This window comes from Pipistrellus hanaki, assembly GCF_964339955.1.
Source record: "Pipistrellus hanaki genome assembly, chromosome: X".
NCBI lineage: Eukaryota > Metazoa > Chordata > Mammalia > Chiroptera > Vespertilionidae > Pipistrellus > Pipistrellus hanaki.
In genome coordinates, this window is record NC_140524.1 from 95,773,353 (window position 1) to 95,796,583 (window position 23,231).

The 23,231-nt window shown below is 38.1% G+C and overlaps 1 protein-coding gene and 1 long non-coding RNA gene across 6 annotated transcripts in view; one reads left to right on the top strand and one right to left on the bottom strand.

Moving 5' to 3' along the window:
- LOC311614720 overlaps positions 1-23,231 on the bottom strand; it is a 169,601-nt gene that overhangs the window by 145,953 nt on the left and 417 nt on the right. The gene's annotated exons all lie outside the window — the stretch shown is intronic.
- ADGRG2 (adhesion G protein-coupled receptor G2) overlaps positions 1-23,231 on the top strand; it is a 105,668-nt gene that overhangs the window by 33,191 nt on the left and 49,246 nt on the right. For all 5 annotated transcript variants that reach the window (XM_084869486.1, XM_084869482.1, XM_084869483.1 and 2 more), the window contains exon 3: positions 9,573-9,688. In XM_084869486.1, coding sequence (XP_084725612.1) covers positions 9,574-9,688 — 115 coding nt within the window. In that variant the 5' untranslated portion in view covers position 9,573. The remainder of the gene's footprint in view (positions 1-9,572; positions 9,689-23,231) is intronic.

Sequence of the window (23,231 nt, forward strand, 5' to 3'; positions counted from 1 at the left end):
GAAACAGGCCAAGGTTACACTGTAAGTGGTGGATCTTGGATTTGAAGGAAGGCATATGGCTCTACCATTCATGCTCTTGTATCCTATGCTATTGTGCTTGTTTGTGTTGTTGAACACATTTAAAAATATATATTTTATTGATTTTTTTACAGAGAGGAAGGGAGAGGGATAGAGAGCTAGAAACATCAATGAGAGAAAAGCATCGACCAGCTGCCTCTTACACACCCCCTACCGGGGATATGCCCATAACCAATGTACATGCCCTTGACCGGAATCGAACCTGGGACCTTTCAGTCCTCAGACCAATGCTCTATCCACTGAGCCAAACTGGTTTTGGCTGTTGAACACATTTACTGTGTACATTGGGAGAGGATCCGGAAGAGTGAAGGGAGAGAGATAAAGTAGGCTTTCATTTTGTCTTAGATAATTCACACATTGGGTTATCACGAGGATGGTAGATTGCAAGTAGGGGAAATTTGGAGATAAGCAAGGGAGTTGAAGAATATAACACCTTTCACAAGGTTTTATGAATATTTATTTACTTTAATGGCATAATTTACTTCTAATCTTGATGTCTGATACTGATTCACTTGTTTTATTGAGTAAATAAAAAGTAAAATTAGCATTAATAATTGAGTAAATAAAAAGTAAAATTAGCATTAAGTGCTTTCCCTTTAGAAAGCACTTAATGCTAATTAAGAAAATCATTTAGCACTGTAAAGATCAAGCAAATAATTTTCCTTTCATTTGCTTCTAGAGATGTGAAGGCTTTATATTACAATCATCCTGTCTAGTTCACGATTTTTCTTTACTTCGTGTTATGACAAATTATATACAAAGCTGCCATTTGGGAGTTCATATCCAGCACTTAGCAGTTAACCCAGTTTCTGATGTCTTTAGGACATTGGTTTGTGGCAGTTTTTTTTGTTTGTTTGTTTTTGTGGTGTGTGTGTTTTTTCTTTCGTATGGGATGCCGTTTATCTGACTACAGCATTGTTGGCTTTAGTTCTTGGTGACTTGATCTTCCAAAAATGTTGTTGGAAGTTCAAAATAATTCATTTTGCCCTATATTTATTCAAATTACCCCAATTTACACAATTCAAAATTGCTGCTAGACATTTTTTGTGAGCATTCCAGAGAATTTTGTAAATAGTCTCATTTGATTTATAAAATGGGTAAAACTGTGAGGACTTGCCTTGTCAGGTTTTGGCACCAGGGTTATGCTAGCCTGGTAAAAATGAGGTAGGCTATGCTCTTTCTCTAATTTTTGAGTTCTTGTGAGATTGGAATTCTTTTTTAAAAATATATATTTTATTGGTTTTTTACAGAGAGGAAGGGAGAGGGATAGAAAGCTAGAAACATCGATGAGAGAGAAACATTAATCAGTGGCCCTGCACACACCCTACTGGGGATGTGCCCGCAATCAAGGTACATGCCCTTGACCAGAATTGAACCTGGGACCTTTCAGTCCACAAGTCAACGCTCTATCCACTGAGCCAAACCGGTTTTGGCGAGATTGGAATTCTTATTCTTTAATTATTTGATAGAGCAAATGTGAAAACATCTGGGTCTGTAGTTTTCTTTGTGGGGAAAATTTTGAGACTTTTAATGGTTATATGTCTATTCAGGTTTATTCTTTCTTCTTTATTACTTCTTGGTAAGTTATATTTTTCTAAGAATTTGCCCATTTTTATCTATATTCCAACATTAATAAAGTTGTCCCTAAGATCCTCTTATCATTTTTATAGCATCTTCAGTTAAGTTGCTTTTGAAATTCTTTCTATTGGGAAAGAATTTATTAATTTAAAGCCATTCTCTTTTTCTAATATGTACTTATTAATTTGAAGCCATTCTCTTTTTCTAATATGTACATTTAAAATATAATTTTCACTCTAAAAATCATTAGCTCTACCCCCATGTCTTGATTATGGAGTTGTTATTATTGATTAAGTCAAATATTTTCTAATATATGTTATGACTTCTTCTTTGACACCTAAATTATTTGTTGAATAACAATTTAACTTTTTGTTGTGACGATTTGATTGTGTTGTGGTTAGAGAACATTCTCCTTTTCTTTTTCCAATTCTGTAAAATATTTTTGAAACTTCTGTTTGGCTTGGTTGGCTTTCATAAATATTCCATGTGCACTTGAAATGATTATGTACTCATGGGCTTTAAGTCAAGTTGGTTAAATATTGAACTATTCTATATCTTTTGTGACTTTTTAGTTTGAATTTTATCTATTGCTGATACAGATGCATGAATATCTCTCAATATGATCATGATTTTTTTCTCTTTCTCCTTGATTTCTGTCAAAAATACTGCTTTGTGTATTTGAGGTTATATTATTAGTTGCATTCACATGTAAATTTGTTCAGCTCCCATTGAATTGAACCTTTTATGAATGAACCATTTGATTTATTGGTAATGCTTTAAAGAATAATTTGTCTAATATTAGTATAAACATATTAATTTATTTTTATTAATATTGGCATTGCATATCTTTTCCATCTTTTATTTTCCAACTTTCTGTATCATGTTCTAGTTGTGTCTTTGTAAATAGCATAGTTAGCATATATAGTTGGATTTTGTGTTTTTTCCAGTCTGATAATTTTGCCTTTTAATTGAATAGTTTAGTCTATTTATATTTAATGAGTCATTAATTTTTATTGTTTAAATTTACAATATTCTATTTTTCTAACCATTCTTTATTTTTTTCTTCCCTTCTTTCAGATTGATTAAATATTCTAAAAACCATTTCCCCTCGTCCATTAGTTAGGAAATTATATAGTTCACTTCTATTTTTTAGTAGCTACTATAGAGATTACAATGTCAAAGATAATCAATACATTTAGTCTCCTCTAAGATAATAAAAAGATCCTGGAAGACTAATTTTATTTTTCATTTCCCAATTGACATATATTATTTCTTATATGTATAGTTAGCAGTGGATATTACTTTGAATAAAGCACTTTTGATGTTTCTCTTGAAATTATCATGTTTTCTTTGATTATAAAATCTGCCATTAACTGGTACACCTAGTATACATTTATATATAGTTGTCATATTTTTATTCTATCAAGTTTCAGTTATCTCTATAAGATATTATTATGAACTAGAGGCCCAGTGCACAAAATGTGTGCCCTTGGCAGAGGGCGGGGATCCCTCAGCCCGGCCTGCACCCTCTTGCAGGCTGGGACCCCTTGCTCCTTACCCCTCACTGCTCACTGCTCACTGCTCACTGCTCACTGCTCACTGCTCACTGCTCCTCACTGCTCTGCTAGCTACTCCTTAGTGCTTCTGTGGAGGTAGGAGAGGCTCCCACCACCGCCACTGCACCTGCCAACCACTGCACCTGCCAGCCATCAACCCGGCTTCTGGCTGAGCAGCACTTCCCCTGGGAGCACACTGACAACCAGGGGTGAGCTCCTGCATTGAGCGTCTGCCTCCTGGTGGTCAGTGCACATCACAGTGAATGGTCGCCTAGGCTTTTATTATATAGACTAGAGCAGCGTTTTTCAACCGCTGTTCCGCGGCACACTAGTGTGCCGCGAGATGTTGCCTGGTGTGCCATAGGTGCAGACAAGACAAGAATTTTATAATTTTTCACTATTTTGTTTACTTAATATTTCATAATAAAGTAATTATAAAATACTTTCTTTGTGTTTATTTGATTCCTATTCAAGAGAATTACTTTATATATAGTCAATATAGGCACAGAGTTAAATTTTTTAACATTTTCTAATGGTGGTGTGCCTAGTGATTTTTTTCATGAAACAAGTGTGCCTTTGCCCAAAAAAGGTTGAAAAACACTGGACTAGAGGCCTGATGCATGAAATTTGTGCAAGAGCCTCTGCCACAGCCTCTGCCCCACTGCAGTTTTGTCTGGAAGGGAAGACATCTGGAAGGACATCAAGTCTAATTAGCATATTACCCTTTTATAATTATAGATGTTTTATATGGTCAGTTAATTTGGATATACCAATATATAGTACCATCCTTAGCTCTGGGCAATGTGGGTCTCTGGCCTATGTCTCATGTTTTATAGGTCCTCTGGCCCTTTCCTAGTCATACACCTCTCTAGAGGATGAGAAGTCTGTGAGAAGACATTCCCACCTCGAGTCTCCCTCCCTCTCTTCTAACCCTTGCTTCTAGATCTCGCTCTGGGAATCCAGGACCCTAGAATTCTCTATCCAAACATTATGTACCTATTTCCAGGACCTGCAGGCCTCTTACCCAGGGCAAGCCATGTTGCCAGGTGTACAAAGGATGACACTGCTTTTAGGAGATGGGGGGGTTGAATATGCGGATTTGAGTATTCATAAATGTGCACAAGGTCTCTTGTAGTTTGAGAAGGAGGCTCAATGGAAGGATAAGGGAAAACTGGACATCCTTTTAAATTTTTGAGCTGTGTATTACAAATGTTAGGAATGGGCCTGGTCAGGTCTCATGCTAACCACTTTCTTTGTTCTTTATTCCTTGTTGCATCTCATATCTTACAACTTTTGCCTGAATATATTCTTTAGGATTTATTTCAGTAAAGATTTGAAGGCAATGAACAATGTAACAATTTTGTGTTCTGGCTTCCATTGTTGCTTCTGAGAAAATAGCTGTCTGTCTAACATCCAGTCCTTTGAAGATTAACTGTCTTGTTTTCTCTGGCTGCTTTCAAGATTTCTTCTTTGTTTTTTTTGATTTTTTTTTTCAATTTCACTAGCTATAGAACTCTTTTATTTATTGTAGAGATTATTTGGGCTTCCTGAATCTGTGGGTAGGTGTTTAACACTAGTTTGGGGTCATTCAGTTATTATCATTTCAAACATTGACTCTGCCCCACCCTCTACTCTTTGAGTTTTATTTAAGTACATGTCAAACTTTTCTTCATGTCTTTGAACTTTACTTTTTATTTCATATCTAGAGCTCAAGTTTGCCTCAGTAGATTCATGTCCTTAGGCAAAAGCAGCTCCTTTGCATAAATTACCCTTCTGAGTTCCTACTTTGGCTTCACCATTGGCCTGGTGATTCTTTCCTATCTTGTCAAGTCTTTGATGTGTTTAAGAAAATGCTTTTTTATTGTCTTTAGCCTAAGGTTTGGTCAAAATAATTGAACTTAACATATTCTTGGAACATTGAAGACATTTGTTTTTTATGAGATATTTGCTATATCAGGGTCTTAAGAGCTTAATCAAAATTTAATTATGCTTTTACTAAGTTTCCCGATTCTTTTTAAAAACTAATGAAACCAAAGACTCTAAAAGAATCTAAAACACCCTGAATTTCTCTGACTTTTTTGACAGTTGAATGATCTAACTTAATTGCTTTTTCACCTTTTAGTTCTTGCTTTATCTGCACTGAGAACCTTTTCTGTCATCTCCCTTTTTAGTTTCCCCTTGTGCTAGTCTTGCTAGCCAACACTTAAGACTCAATGTAAATATTTCAAAGGCATAAAAATTTTTTTTTAATGTAGGGAACAATTATCATATATCTTATTATTGAAGTAAAAATATTGATCATTGCATTCATCACAACAGCCATGGTATAATCAAAGTATGCCAGTCGACTAGAGGTAACAGAAAGCAAATCTTACCCAGACCTGTCCTACAATCATATCAAATTATTTCCCCCTTTTAATCTTATCCTTTATTCTATATCTAAGGATAGATTTATCATTCATTGCCATTCAAGCTTATACTGATACAGATTTTAAAAATATAACAGTGATGCTATTTAAAATAAAATTGAAAAGATCTAGAACAATTTATTAGAATGTTACAAGTAGGGCCATGGCATATAGTCATGTAGCTTGTGCACTATACAATCCTAGAGGTTGCCACTAACATAAGAATCCACAAACATAAAAGGGGCCCTGGACAAAGATAATTCTTTGATAATTTTTAATGAGAACTTGTCCAGTGTCAAGGTCTAGATTTCACTATTTAAATGCTAGCAAATAGTTTTCTCCATAATTGATACTATCTCACCAGCCGTCCTTAGCACCTTAAAAATGTGCTAAGAACCAGTAACTCTTCAAATAATTTTTATTGATTACCTAGATAGGACTGAGTTAATACAACTTGCACCAGAAGATGAAGAAAAGTTCTGGCTGAAAAGATTAAAATGTCTTAAATGTATAATGAGTAAGTTTAAAAAGCCACAGATTTTTCTCTTTGATCAAAGATCCTAGGAACCTTATGACCTAACAGAATGTTCTCTAGTTTATGCAAAAGGCAATAGAAGCTATATTACTTCAAATACCATAAAACGTCTCTATTATGAAGTAAATATTCAGCTTTAAGGAAACATTTTTCAGGCTTAACAACTGAAAGCAATATTTTCAATGATGCCTGGTCTTTACTAAGCTCTTTCTTTTAATATACCATACTTTTATTGATTTCAAAGAGGAAGGGAGATAGAAACATCAATGATGAAAGAGAACCTTTGATTTGCTGCCTCTTGCATGCCCCACACTGGGGATTGGGCCCGCAACCTGGGCATGTGCCCTGACTAGGAATCACACTGTGACCTCTTATTTCATAGGTCAATGCTCAACCACTGAGCCATGCCGGCCTGGCTGTACTATGCTCTTCATGATCCTTATTCTCTTTTCAGGATGATGGCTGGAATCACCCTTCATTCTGCCATTTTCTGCTCTCATTTGAGAGTGGAGTACAAGCTCTCTTCAATGAAAGGCATGGTTTATTTTGATCAGAGGCCCAAGCTCTATCTAGCCCATAATAACTAGTCACTGTGTACCATGACTAATTTAACTGACAATATTTTATATGCCACTTAGGTCCTACCCTAGGAGTTGGCAGAACTCAAGAATGTGTTTGCAGCCCTGGCCAGTGTAGCTCAGTTCATTGGAGTGTCAGGCCATATACTGAAAAGTTGTGGATTTGATTCCCCGTCAGAGCACATACCTAGATTGTGGGTTTGATCCCTGGTCAGGGCAAGTACAGAAGGCAATGATCAATGATCTCTCTCATGTCGATGTTTGCTATAATTGCATGCATTATAATATCTCTCTCTCTCTCTCTCTCTCTCTCTCTCTCTCTCTCTCTCTCTCCTCTCTCTCTCTCTCTCTCTCTCCCTCTCCCTCTCTCTCTCTCTCTCTAATGAAACAAATTCTCAGGGGAACTGAGTTCAGAAATAAGATATAAATTAATATTTTTGATTTTTAAATGAAGCTTTTTATAATATACATATAACTGTACAATTCAGTGAATTTCAGGGACTGAACACATCCATGTAACAGAAGCCCCTTGTGCCTACTTCTAATTATTACACCCCTTCCCTCTTCCAAGGATAACTACTCTTCCAACTTTCTACTCCATCGATTAGTTTTGTCTGCTTTTGTTCCTCATATGAATGGAATCATGTACAATGTGCATTCTTTTATGTATAAGGTTCATTAATATTGTGTGTAGCTGTAGCAGACACATTTTCCTCCAGAGAGGCATTGCTACATTTTTGCACAATTATATTAGCATTCTCTTTTGAGTGACTCATTATTGAGGATCAATAATATGCCATTATGAACAGAGAGAGGGTAAAAGTGCTGAAGAGGAACAACAAACCACAGGCAGTTTACAATATATTAATGTAGCATATTAATATAAGTGAGGCCTGGTGCATGAAATTCATGTATGGGTAGGGTCCCTTGGCCTGGCCCACGATCAGGGCGAATAAGGATCTTCTTTCCAGCTGCCTACCAGGGCCTTCCTTTGTTCTGCGCCGCCCCCTGGTGGTCAGTGCATATCATAGCAAGCGACTGAACTCAGTCTCCTGGTCAAACTCTCAAGGGGACAATCTGCTTATCAGGCTTTTATATAGAGAGATTAATATGTAACAATTTATTGATTTAAAACATGTAAGCCCTCTTTGAAAGAAGGATTTACCTCCTGGTCTGAGACCAGGAAAGTATCACCACCCTGGTACTGGTGATGGTTATAAATTATAGGATTCTTAAAAATTGCCCACTTTTCTTTGAGACTAAGAATTTGTGATTTATCCCAATCTTTCTATGCCCTCAACCCTATAATCCCTGCACTCTCTGACCCTGTACATACTAGGTGCAAATATTATTTGACTGAGTACAGAGGACAACTAGCTTTTATAGTGCCTTCACAGTACCAGCCATTATGCAAAGATCTCTTGTTTACTCAATACAAGAACACTATCAGGTCAGTTTGTGCTCTTATTAAAATTTGTTAAATGGGGAATCCTGACCATTATACATAACCTGTCCAATGTCACTCAGATATTGAGTGGCCAGGACCTGTGACTACTCTCTTTAGTCTTCACTGCTTCACACACACACTCTATCTTAATTTGGTAGAAGGCAGAGTTGGCAGGGTTCATGGGTACCCTGTGGCCTGGAGCTCTACCAGCTGAGAACACACAGCCTGGACTGTCCCAGCCACTTCCCCTGTGGTCACAGAGAGGAAGCCTTCTCATTGGGCTGTCATTGCCTCCTGCTGTGAAAGGGACAGACACAGACTTAGCATTTACAATTCTAACTCTGTGTGCCTACCGCCCTTAAGCCTCTGTCCTACCTCCACCACATGTACCTCTTAATCAGACCTCACATCTCATATGATGAATGTTGGCCTTCAATAAATATCTGTTGAATGAATGAATAATGACTGGTAAAATCGGTTCTTAGATTCAGTTCTGATGTAAACTTTGCTTTTTAAAAAAATGTTGACTGTCCTCTTGACTACTAAAAATGGAAGCAATAATAATGAACTAATATGTAATTAAGAGGAAATGTAATGTACCCATCCTTTTATAATCTAGGACATATAAACAGGAGTAGATTATTTATAAGATTCTTTGATCCCTTCTAATTCTTAGCATAGTTTTTAACTCGATTTTATTTGGTAATAATTATACAGGGTGTCCCAAAAAATATGTACACACTTTACCAGCTTATAGCTCAATTTTGAAAATGAAATGTACTTTAATAAACACTGCCTTTATAATAATTCATATTATGTGTATACAGCCCAGCCAGCATGGCTCATTAATTGTGTGTCAACCTGTAAACCATGAGGTCATGGTTCAATTACCCATTAGGACATGTGCCCTGGTTGCAGGCTTGATCTCTAGTGTGGGCGTGCAAGAGGCAACTCATCAATGATTCTCTCTCATCATTGATGTTTCTCTCTCCCTCTCTCTCTCCATTCCTCTCTGAAACCAATAAAATACATTTTAAAAAATGAAGTGTGTGTATACATTTTTGGGGGACACCCTATATATATGCAGTATTTTGGATTTTAATTTCGTCTTGATATTTTGCATGTGTTGATGATTTCCATAAATCCACATGGTCAACCTTGCTTGTCATTTTTAACATAATATAATATCCCATTGGGTGGTCCTCCTATAATAAACATAGGTTTTGCTTTTTTGTAGCCAGCAGCTACCTGGCATTGTCATTGATTTATACCTATAGTTATTTAAAGAAAGCAGGATTGCAGTTTTCCTGGTTGAAGACATGACCTTTTGGTATTGCTTTGTTGTGATTATGGCAAGATGTGATGATATATTTTCCACTTATTTTATTCCAGGATGTTTTTCTCTGGCGGGCAGTGTGGCCATGTTGGCAGACCTGAAGAACTTTTACTGATATTCAAGATATTCCTTGTCATTCATCTTCATGTTGTTTTGGCTACATCTCTGGAAGGTAAAGTACTTGTTTTCCTTCATTGGTGTGTAAGCATGTGTGTGTTTATTTAAGAATTTCTTACTGTGGTAAAATAAACAACATAAAACTTACCATTTTAAAGTATACAAATCACTGGCATTAAATATATTTGGAATTTTGTGCACACATCACCACTGTTTATTTCCAGAACATTTTCATCATCTCAAATAGAAACTCTATACCCATTAAACAATAACTTTCCATACCCCTTCCCCCAGTCTCTGATAACTTCTATTCTTTCTGTTGCTGTGAATTTGCCATATAAGTGGAATCATACTATATTTATTCTTTTGTGTCTGACTTATTTTACTTAGTATAATGTTTCTGATGTTCATCCATATTGTAGCATGTATCAAAATTTCATTCTTTTTAAAGGCTGAATAATACTCTACATTTTGTTTATTCATTGGTGATGGACATTTGGATTATTTCCACCTTTGGCTATTGTAAATAATACCTTCAACATTGGTGTACAAGTATCTGTTTGAGTCCCTGCTTTTAATTCTTTGGAATACATATATATATATATTTGTGGGATTGCTGGGTTATTTGGTAGTTCTGTTTTACTTTTTGAGGATCTACCAAACTGTTTTGGACAGTGGCTGTACCATTTTACATTCCTACCAGCAAGGCACAAGGATTCCAGTTTCTCTATATCTTCACAATCACTTGTTATTTTCTGTTGTTTTGATAATGGGTGTGAAATGGCATATCCTTGTGGTTTTGACTCGCATTTCCTTAATTATTAGTGATGTTGATCATCTTTCATATTCTTATTAACCATTTGCATATCTCTTTTGGAGAATTTTCTTCAAATCTTTGGCCCATTTTTTAATTGGGTTGTTGGGAGTTTTTTGTTGTTGAGTTTTAGGAGTTCTATATATATTCTAGATATTAATCCTTTATCAGATCTATGATTTACAAGTATTTTCTCTTATTCTGTGGGTTTTCTTTTCACTCTTAATAGTGTGCTCTGATGCGCAAAAGTTTTTAATTTTGATGAAGCCCAGTTTATCTATTTTTATTTTGTTGCCTGTGCTTTTGCTGTAATATCTAAGAAATCATGTCATGATTTCCCGCTTTGTTTTCTTCTAAGAGTTTTATAGTTTTAGCTTTTTAAATTGATTCTTTATTGATTAAGTATTATATAGGTGTCCATATCCCCCATTGCCCCCCACCCCACTCCCATACATGCCCTTTCCCCCCTGGTGTCTGTGTCCATTGGTTAGGCTTCTATGCATGCATAAAAGTCTTTTGGTTGATCTCTTCCCCTAACCCTCACCCTCCCCTACCTTCCGTCAGAGGTTTGAATATCTGATCGATGCTTTTCTGTCTCTGAATCTGTTTTTGTTCATCAGTTTATGTTGTTCATTATAATCTGCAAATGAGTGAGACCACATGATATTTATCTTTCTCTGACTTATTTCATTTTGCATAGTTTTAGCTCTTATGTTTAGATACTTTAATCTACTTTGAGTTCATTTTGTGATTATGGTGTAACATACGGGTCCAACTTCATTCTTTAGCACGCATATATTCAGTTTTCCCAGCACCATTCGTTGAAAAGACTATCTTTTCCCCATCAAATGATATGGGCACCTTTGTAAAATAACAAATGGCCACATATGTGAGGGTTTGTTTCTGATATTTAGTTGTGCGTGTGTTTTTTAAGTATCTATTTGACGACACTTCTGCATGGAAATTTAAGAGAGGTAGAGAATTAGCAAAATGAAGCAGCATATATTTCAGAAAACAAGATCTATATATTATGAAACAAGGAGAAAAGGTATCTGAGGAAGGCAGTAAAAAGGCTAGAAATCCTGAGTACAACTGCCAAAATAATACAGTGCGATGCTAATGTAAAAAACACTCCCTAGGAATGTTATTTAAAAAGGCATTATTAATGACAGAGAAATACCTTTCTTATTCAAAAAAGTAGCAGGACCAAGGACTCTACATTGGCTAAAGCAAACATTTGCTAGTTCCAAACAAACAATAGCATAAATAAAATATATACACAACACACATACATGCACATAAAATCTATGGAGAACTTTCCAACAGGGTAAAACACAATTGGTAGTCCTTCAAAAAGTAAGCACTGGGGGCATGTTGTCAAAAAGCCACAATAGTTTATTTAAAAATGATAAGAGCTAAACTTGCACTGACCTCTTATAGTGTGCCAGGTCCCTATGTGCTTTACATACATTCACTCTCTTAAGCTTCTCAACCAATTCTATGAAAGGGAGATTCTAGTCTTAGCTACTTTTCTTAGATCAAGAAACTGAGGCTCAGAGAGGTAAGTAACTTGCTCAAAGAAGTGTCTAAGCAAGGATTTGTACCTACCTCTGAATTTTGTGCTCAAAATCACAAAACCAGGGAATATGCATGAGAATCACCTTGAGAGCTTGTTAAAACACATATATCTGGGTCCTTTCCCAAAATGTAGTAGGGCTGGGATGGGAACTGAGAATAGAGATTTCTAACAAGCTTCCAGGCAATGTTGGTTCAGAGATTACACTTTGAGAACTGCTGCCTATACAATTGGCAGAAGTAGAGTGAGAAAACTCCTCCAGATTATCAATCATGGGATACAAATTCTGGTGTGGCCATGTGACATTCATGTCAACTATGCTCACATATATCATCTTGCTGTGGGACCAGCAAAGCAAAAATCAAATATCCCTACTTTACTGATGAGTAAATGTCCCCAGGGCATCATTGGTTAAGAAGTGGTGGGGCCAGACTAGATACTAGATCGTTGGTCTCACGTTTCAGTGCTTTTTCCACCACAGGGGTAGATGAGGAATGAAAATGGAACAGCAGGGGAAAATCATCAAAATGAAAGCTGCTTGGCAGAAATAAGTCTTTTTGAAAAAGTATATTTTAAAATGATGAAACAGGGCAGGTAAACCAGAAAGTGCATAGCTCTAAAACAAACCTGAGTAGGGAAAACCTAAGTGGATGCTTAAGGCTGCTAAATGTCCCTTCCTTCCTTCCTTCCTTCCTTCCTTCCTTCCTTCCTTCTTTCCTTCCTTCCTTCCTTCCTTCCTCCCTCCCTCCCTCCCTCCCTCCCTCCCTCCCTCCCTCCCTCCCTCCCTCCCTCCCTCTCTCTCTCTCTCTCTCTCTCTCTCTCTCTCTCTCTCTCTCTTTGAACCTGTAACCTTTTGGTGTATGGGACTATGCTCAAAGCATGTGAGCCACCAGCCAGGGCTGAATTTCTTGCTCTGATTGTCATATGAATTGAATTCTGAAAGCAGTGGTTCCCAAAGTGTGGCCCCAGACAAGCAGTATTAGCATCACCTCAGTGTTTTTAAAAGTGCTGATTGTCAGGTTCATTCTAGACTGGCTGAATTGGAAACTCTGGTGGTGGAGCCCAGCAGTTTGTGTTTTAATCAGCCTTCCAGGTGATGCTGACGAATGCCCAAAGTGAAGAATTGTTTAAAATATTACTGCTGACAGCATGATATAGCAGAAAGGTGGTGAGCTTTAGGGTAAGAGCCTTCCCCATGCCACCTGCTATTTGCATAATTTTGATTTGCCATTAGACCACGGGAACCTCTATTTCTTCTTCTTCTTCAAAATTGGGGCTACCATGAGCTCCCCCAATGGGTTCTTGTAAGACTCTCTATGCTTAAAAAAAGGAAGTCCCATAAAAACAAACATTTTTCTCCCACTCCTCTCCAGCTTTATTGTCATATAATTAGCATATAACATTGTATATGTAATGGTTTTTCTTTTCTTTTTTTTTAAATATATTTTATTGATTTTTTACAGAGAGGAAGGGAAAGATATAGAGAGCTAGAAACGTCCATGAGAGAGAAACATCGACCAGCTGCCTCTTGAACACCCCCTACTGGGGATGTGCCTGCAACTCAGGTACATGCCCTTGACCTGAATCAAACCTGGGACCTTCCAGTCCGCAGACCGACGCTCTACCACTGAACCATACTGGTTTCAGCTGTAATGGTTTTTCTGAATTAAGTGTTTAGGGATCTAGAAGGGGCTAAATAGAAGTTTATTATTATCTTTCAAAACTCCCACTAAGAGTTCATTATTTAATGATCACCTTGATATCACCATGTCCAAGCCACTCTTCTGAGCAGTTATAAAAGGCTAACTCATTTAAAGTCACTCAATAAACCTTTGAAGTAGGCACTATTATTAGCTCCATTTTATAGATGAGGAAACTGAGGCACAGAGAAGGTAAGCAAGTTGCCCTAGATTAATCATTTCAGTTGCAGAGCTGCAATTCAAACTCAGGTCATATGACCCAATGTTTATGTGTTTAAGTACTGCACTACCTTAACTTCTGTGCTATACTAGGCTCAGTAGCTTGGTGGTAATGCACCTATCCTATATAATAAAGAGAAAATATGCAAATTGACCATCACTCCAGCACACAAGATAGCCACCCCCATGTGGACACAAGATGGCCACCACAAGGTGGCTGGCAGGGGAAGGCAGTTGAGAGGAACCAGGACTAAAAGGGAGGGCAGTTGGGGGGGGGGGACCAGGTCTGCAGGAGAGGACAGTTAAGAGCAGCCAAGCTGGCAGGGGAGGGAAGTTAGGGGCAATCGGGCCAGCAGAGAAGGCCGTTAGGGGCGACCAGGCTGGCAAGGGAGAGAAGTTAGGGGTGACCAGGCCAGCAGGGGAGGGCAGTTGGGGGCAACCAGTTAGGAGTGACCGGGCCAGCAGGGGAGGGCAGTTGGGGACAACCAGGCCTGCAGGGGAAGACAGTTAGGGGTGATCAGGCCAGCAGGGGAAGGCAGTTAGGGGCAATCGGGCTGGCAGGGGAGCAATTAGGTGTCAATCAGGCTGGCAGGGGAGTAGTTAGGGTATGATCAGGCTGGCAATCAGGCAGGCAGGCGAGTGGTTGGGAGCCAACAGTTCTGGATTGTGAGAGGGATGTCCCTCAAAGGGTCCCAGATTGGAGAGGATGTAGGCTGTGCTGAGGAACACACACACACACACACACACACACACACACACACACACACGAATTTCATGCACTGGGCCTCTAGTAGATTAATAATAATGGGGGAATCCATAATTGTGAGAACCACTGAATGCTATATTGGATCATCCAGATGGCTCACAGACACCATCTCCCTGAACAGCTTGGAACCGAGGCAGGTTCTCTTCAGTTCAGAATGGCTTAGGTCTGGTCTTTGATGAATATCCCTGTCCGTATCACCTGGCCCACCCCAGAGGTCACCTACAGATAGAACCTGTATATGCTGATGCCTGCCATGTCTCTCTGATTGAGAATGGTCTTTGTCCATGGGACTATATTTAACCTATGCATAGAAAAAGCCGGAAGTACCAGGGAGTTAACACCCCACAACAGTGAGAGATGGGAGTTGGTATTTACCTATGCTAGCTTCCCATAGTAGTAACCTGCTCATTAATGTACCCATTATTCACTTTACTTCCTTTCTCATCTCACTTCCATACTTCTTCCCTCTGAAGGATCATGCCCATTTGGAAACACACCCATTTTCCAAGGTCCAGCCAAATATTACTACATCTATAAAACCTGCCCTCACCTCTTCAGAATTAAATCTCTCTCCCCAGTGCTCCTTTCCCCTTAAACACTTTTTTATACTTGTCACTTTGTATCATTCCATTATGTACTTCCTTGGCATCATGACTCTTTTCAATGCATTGTTAGTGTCAGGTGAGACGGGAGAATGGAGGTTTGATGAGGTGGGTGGGAAATTAATGGGAGAAAAATGAATGAGCCAGGCCCTTTTAGGTACTTTATGTACATAATCTCATTTAATCTGCATAAAAAGTCTTCATAAAGACCAAATATCTTTAGTCTCATTGTGCAGATGAAGAAACTGAGCATCCAAAAGATGAGGTGATTTGCCCAGAGTCACATGGCTTGGAGGATACCCAATCGGAATCTGTAGTTTGTACTCTTTATACTATACCAGGCTGCTCAGTAAGTGTCTGAAGACTGAATGAACATGTTACTAAGGCATGAGGAGAAGATGAAGAGGGAGCCTGGGGTAAGCCAGTGGAGAGCAGTCATTCCCCTTGGCTCTGGGGAATCTGGACTGCAAACACAGTAGCTTTACACTGGAAGCCTGAGAGATGACTCAGTAGCTCTTGACAGCAAGGAGAGATACGTCTGACCCTTTCTTGTTAGGCCACTGGCCAATAGAGTGAATCCTTAGAATTTAGTACTTCCAGTTGTGTGATTTAGTGTTGTTTAAAGGAGTCATTCTTGATTTACCAGAAGCCCAAATGGGCAGGTAACTATACTTACATCTAGCCTAGCTCTCCCAGACCATGCCAACTCCTTCCTTCCTTCCTTCCTTCCTTCCTTCCTTCCTTCCTTCCTTCCTTCCTTCCTTCCTTCCTTCCTTTCTTTCTTTTTTTTGAAAAGTCTTTGAAGGAGGTCTTCTTTTAGGTACAACTATTTTCCAGAGGGTTATATGACATAATAGTGGAAGATAGTTATAATTTCATTCTTGCAGAATTGTCTTCCCCATTTGGAAACAATTACAAATTTGAGCCAATTTGGTGATCTCATAAGCTATAATCCCCAACATACTCTTTCTCTGGGCTGGACCTAGATCTTTCTGTGCTGCAGGCATTTCCAGTAATAGATTCCTCTAAAAATCCCCATTCTTCAATGCCTCACTGTCTTGTTTCCTCTTACCCTCTCATGCTTTGTCCATCTAAGTCTTGGTTTTTCCTCATGCAGCACATGTTAGAGCTGTAGGAGGTAGAGTAAATGATCCTAAAAGGCAGGGCACCTATCTTTTAAAAAATATTTTCCAATTACAGTTGATAAATATTGATAGTATTAAATTAATTTCAGGTATACAACAGTGATTAGACAGTTATATACCTTAGGATGTGATGCCCCTGATATTTCTAGTATCCACCTAGCACCATACATAGTTATTACAATATTACTGACTATATACCCTATGCTGTACTTTATACCCCCTTATTTTTTATAACTGGCATTTTGTACTTCTTGATTCCTTTCACTTTTTTCTACCCATCTCCTCAACGCCCCTCCCATTTGGCAGCAGGGTACCTGTCTTGTTTGACTTTGTCCTCCAAAACTAAACCTAGTGCTGGTCCCTTTCTCTCTCAATTCTGTCTCAATAAAGATGAGGTTATAAATACCATGGCATTGATCTGATCCTCAGCCAATCTTGCAACCCCCAAAATCTCACACCCCACACATAGGCATGAGGCCATTTCTGTTGGGCCCTGATCCTTTCACTGGCAGGTAGAAGTGGTGATAAGGAATAATAGATGCTGTAGATAGGTTGAGGTTGTACTGAAGCAGAGAACATTGTGTCCCACTTTCTACTTAAAACTGGTGAGAACTCCTCACAGGATCCTGTATATCAGCACAGGGCAATGATAGAGATGAGAAATGGTGACACGGTGTATTTAGATAGAGAGAAGGCTGGACATGGTATTCTTTCTAAGTCTTTCTCATATCTTGTATGGTAGGGTAGGGACTCTAAATTGTCATGTCCCTAGTGGTTAGGTTTATTGAAAGCCAGAGACAGGGACAGGGACATAACTACAAACATGATGGTGTGGACAACTTAGACCAAGGGCCACATGGAGGATGTGACAGATAGTATTGAAAGTTTACACCTGGGTCAATAAGAGAGGGACCCCAGGCCATGGTAGGATTCTGGAAAACTAGACCATGGTGCCCACTGGACACAGCCTTTGGCAGTTGACGCCAGCTGAATATCCTGGAACCCTGCAGCATGAGGGAGATCTCTGGAGAGGACATTGGGTACCTAAAGTAATCTATTAGACTAAGTTGATGTTCCAAGAGAACACAAGTGTTGAAATGTACCTTGATGTTAAGGAAATGACATTGCTCTTGGCAAGAAATCTTGTGTTATAAGATCACAGTACTGTAAAAAACCATTAAGATAAATTGAGGATGCTTTTGCAATGATGTCTGTGGTAATTATGCTAGTTTTCAATATCAGTAGTCTATATGACCTTTATACTTTCATCTTCTTTCCTTTAAAAAATTCACACAGCATAAAGTAAAAGTCATTCTCTTGTTACTATAGAATTTGATATAGGATAGGATTTTGTAAATTCTAAGAAGAGAGAAATTAAGAATATAAAATGGACAGTAGTCTTGCTTTAGTGAATAAATTAGAATTGCTTATAATTATAAGAGATTATCTGATTACTTGAATAAATAAGAACTGAGCACAGGGCTGTGTCGAGTTTTAACTATATAGCCTTTCTTTTGCCTTGTTCCTACTAGAAAATATGATTTATTATCATAGTGAATTGAATTCACATTAAGTCTAACAAAATCTGGGTTTTGGTATATTGGCATGGAGAGATGAGTTTGAATTATTGAAGAATTTTCAGTTATAGGATTTTTTTCAAAGTAGAATTTTAATACTTTCAAGTGGGTTGTACAATATACCCAGGATAAAAACTCTATTTGAGGCCATGAGTTTTGTTTTATTCCCTGCATAAGCCCAGTGTCTTGCATATAGTAGGCCTTCAAAAATTGGAATAAATAAATAGATTTTAGGCAAATCTCTTCACATTTCTGAGCTTGTTTCCTTACTTGTAGACTAGCTTACTTATGACATATTTTGTAATTCTTTTCTTCTAGTGAACTCCAAGTCCTAAAAGATACTAACTTTCAAGTGATTTAAGTAAAATTTTTTTCCCATTTATGTGTTGAGCAAAGACATATATAACGGTTTCCAGTGTGTATAATCAGCAGCAAAAAACAGTACGGGCATAACTTCAAACAAAGCAAACATCACACTCTAAATTTTTCATGCTGTCTATTGTGGGTAAATAAACAATTTTTGAAAAAATGAAATATAATATAATGGACTACCTTTGCCAGTTTTCTAGATTTACAGTATTGTATCAGTCATCTTCAAGCCTCTTTGAAATGGATTTATATGAACTTAGTTTCCTTATATGTAATGTGAAGAGATGGAACTCGATGGTCTTTATAAGCTACCAAAATTAAATTAGATAAACACAGTTTTACAATAGACTAGAGGCCTGGTGCATGAATTCATGCACAGGTGGGGTCCCTCAGCCTGGCTGGCAATCGGGGCTGTCTCACCCAGTCCCGATTGGGGTCAATGGGGGCCGGCCAGCCAGGAAGGGACTGTGGAAGGGATCCAGGGCGTGTCCAGCTCCATCTCGCCCAGTCCACATCGACTGGACCTCAGCAGCAAACTAACCTACCAGTTGGAGCATCCACCCTCTGGTGGTCAGTGTGTGTCATAGCAACTGGTTGAGCAGTTAACCAACTGGTAGACAGATAGGTAGGACACTTAGCATATTAGATTTTTATCTATATCGATATCGATATCGATATCGATATAGATATAGATATAGATATAGATATAGATATAGATATAGATGATATACAATAGATATAGGTATAGATATAGATATAGATATAGATATTGATATAGATATGGATATGGATATGGATATGGATATAGATATAGATATAGATATATAGATATCCTCACTAACCAAGCATTAGTGAATAGATAAGAATGTTTTATAGTCAGAATGAAAATTATATGCATGCAAATCTTGGAAAGTAACCATCTTTTTTACTTGATGCAAAACAGTTTATTGCATAAATGTAAACTTTATCCAGGAACACAAAATCATATAGTCTGAATTAATAATCATTGTAACTTATTGTTGAACTGTGATAAAATACTTTACAAATGTAATGTAATTACGTTAAAAGTAACCAACCTCATTTTACAGATGATGAAATATAAACAGAGAAATGTTAGAAACTTACTCCATACAGAGCTAGGATTCATCCATTGGAAAAAATGGACATGAACATTTTATTCATATGAAAAATATTACCATGTCAAGAATTAGATGTTATTTAAAGTGAGAAATCCCAAATCAGACTTTCAAGGCTCATGACATGCTAAAGACATATAATAAGACATTAGAACAGGAGTCACAAACATTACAAAGGCCTAAGAGCCTGCTAAGGACCTTCTACCCAGAAGTGCAACAGCAAAGATTAGGCTTCAAAATAGAGGCAACTCAGAAATACTATATTTCCAACTAAGTAGGATGCAGAATAACTATCCATAATCCCAGTCTTTTGTAGTACCTTTTACTAGTATGTATCTGTTTATAAAACTGGTTCATCATGTGAGAGTCCTACTCTTGAGGTTCATGACAAAACCGTAATATGGACATTTTCTGGGAACAAAGCCTGGAAGATGAGTCACAAAAATGGGGGGATTTAAAGTAGGGGAGGGTGAGGGTAAGGGGGAGAGACCAACCAAAGGACTTGTGTGCATGCATATGGGCCTAGCCAGTGGCCATGGACAACAGGAGGGTGGGGCATATTTGGGGAGGGGTTTGAGATGAGAAGGACAATTATGTGATACCATAATCAATAAAATTAAAAGGGGGGGGATATATATTTACTCTCAAAGTGGCAAAAGACTTCTTTGATTCACATTGATTGCCTGACTTTTGACCAAGAGAGAAAACAGTAGGTGGGAAAGTGATTTTAGCATTAATTTTGTTCCATTATTAGTTTAATGGGTATTAATTACTCCACAGCATTCAAATTAAATCTGATGTGGAAGTTCATCAAACTTTTTTTTTTCTTCAGCACATGTAAAGACTACATTTCTCAGCCTTCTTTGCAATCAGTAGCCATGTGACTGATTTCTGGCCAATGGATGTGGGCAGAAGCAATGTTTACCACTTCCAGGTCTAGTCATTAAATATCTCCGACCTAGTTCCCCTCACTGTTTGCCTGTTGCATGTTGCTCTCCAGAGCAAACTTAGAATCTTCATGTTGAAGATGGCAGGGTCTCTGTCAATCTGGGCCCCTAAGTAACTGTACGGAGCAGATACCCTTCTCTCTGCCCCACTCTACCTTCCACTCTAGGCTATTGATTGCACTTTACATATGGAAAATAAACTTCGACTTTTTAAGCCCCTGAGATTTCAGGTTTATTTATTGCAGCAACTTGCCTTATCTTAATTAATAAATTTGAGTGTGACCCTTTTTCACCAGGGTTGTTGGTACATCTCATTGCGTTGTTGGAAGTGTGTGTGGGGGGGTGGGGGGTGGAGGGGATAGGCATCTCTTCTTTTTTGAGATCACAGAAGAAACCAGGTCTATACAATCTTAAGAAAAAGTCCATTATGGTCACTGCTGAGATGCTCATTATCTAATTAGAAGAGATTCATTTGAGAGCAGGAGCCTCCACCAGGCCACCTACTCCCTTTGTGCCAACCTAGGCCACTGGGACCTTCACAATATGGCATGTAACTCTGACTGTAACAAGGTCATTGTGCTTCAGTTTATTATAAAGTAGCAGTACCCCTCTCATAGTTATATGCAGATTAAATGAGTTAATGCATGTAAAACAGATGCCTGCAATGCATCTGAGACATTGTAAACATTCAGGAAATACTAGCCATTATCACTAGAGACCATCACTGTCTAATATAATTTTTTTATGATAGTGGAAGTGTCAAATATCTATACTGCCAAATACAGTAGCCACCTACCACATGTGGCTCAAGTGCTGTTGAGTACTTGAAAAGTGACTGAGGAACTGAATTTTAAATTTGATTTTACTTTAATTATTTTAAATTTAAATAGCCACATGTAGCTACTGTATTGAACAGTGTGGCTATAAACTATTTGCTCTAATTGCTTCAGAACTTTTCTATTTCATATTGTATAAGTCATGGTTCAATCAGAATAAGAATCACTAGACACACACTCATACACACACACACACACACACACACACACACACACACATTTGTCAAAGGGATTTGATTTTATACAACCGTGGAAGCTGGTTAAGCAGTCTCTATAAAGCTGTTATATTCATATCTGATGCTAGAACTTGACATCTATGAAAGGCAGGCAGCAAAGAAGGGAGCATGTATCTAAGATGGGGAGAGCAAGAACAAGCTGAAACAACAAGCATGAGTTGTAGCCACAAAACAGACTGAAAACCGTGTTAGTTCTTATTGCCTGTGACCTTTCTGCAGAAGCTGAGCCCTTCAGCACAAAATTAAATACATAGCTGGCCCAGGAATCTGAGAAGCCAAAGCTGTTAGCTCCCTCATATTAATAACGTGAAGCACTTGATAAATGTCAACATGTGAGAGCTACACAATGGCTGCTACTTTACTTCTACCCAAATTCCCACAAGAAGCTCTCGTGTGTTCCACACTGCCCAGAAACATACAAAAAAAGGAATTCTGGAAATGTAGCTCAGCCTAGTCATGATGTTACATTACAAAACCAGCACACATACTAGAAAGCTAATGAGCTCAATTTTGTATCTGTTAATACTTCTAAATAAAACACATCTCCCAAGACTATATTTAGTTGTTTCTGTTCTGAAAACTGGCCCAAAGATATTCTGAAGATCCATACAAGCCAACATTATTTTTTAAAAGTTATTATTTTTTTCATTTGTTCTGTGGTTTAGAATTTTCTCCACATCCTAGTAAACCCACATTACTATAATCAGAAAAGAAATTAATGTTAATTTTTAGAAACCAGCCTATGACCCGTAGGTAATGCCAGATGTTGGGTGCAATTTAACACCAGTGGTATTGATCCGGCATCTAGAAGAGTTCTGGAATCTGAAGTAGGGGCTGTGCATAGATCAAATAAGAGTCTAGAGATGAAACATAATGTTGAAAGGCATATGGGGGCCGGGGAACAGAGGAGCTTGGCTGAAGAAACCAAGTTCTCCTTGTCTCAGGACCCCTTGTTTTTTATTAACATAAATTGTCCTAAGGTAAGGTGGAGATATACACTTCACAGGGAAGGGTTTCGTACAGAAGTATTGTCAGATTGGGAAATTTCCTTCAGCTGTTCAGGAGTTTGGCCAACAGGAGGCAATAACATGTAGATTAAGATGCCCTGAGCAGTCTGGTAGGAAACAATCATCCTTTTCAGAATCAGGGAAATGCCTTTAGCCATTCCCAACAGGTGATAACATATGTGACTCAGCCCTTGTTGAGTCCCCAAATTCCATCAACCTTTTGATGAAACTTTTGCAATTATGACATGCTGAAACTGGCATCTGGCACCTAGGGAGACTGTGCACCCAACTAGAGGACAACCTAATAACATGATCAGCTGTGCTTTCCAATTTTTCCCTGAAACTTTGCTGAGTCTTGGCTTGTATACAAGAACTTAGGAAACAAGGTATGGTCACCAGATCTGAAACCCTTTGACTTCTGCCTCTTTCCTCACATGTTTCCAAAATGACCCCAAGGGCATTTTGAAAATCCCAAGAGCAGTTTGACACAAGTGGGATAAAGAGAAAAGAAACTGAAGTGGCAGTCTTGCTCAATAGAAGGGAGAAATCATTTTTAAAAAAGCCACTAGGAAAATGAGAAATAGAACATCACTGTACTAATTACTTACGTGAGCAGTATTTATTGCGTATTCTTCTCAATGCTGTAATAGTAGTACCTATAACGTATG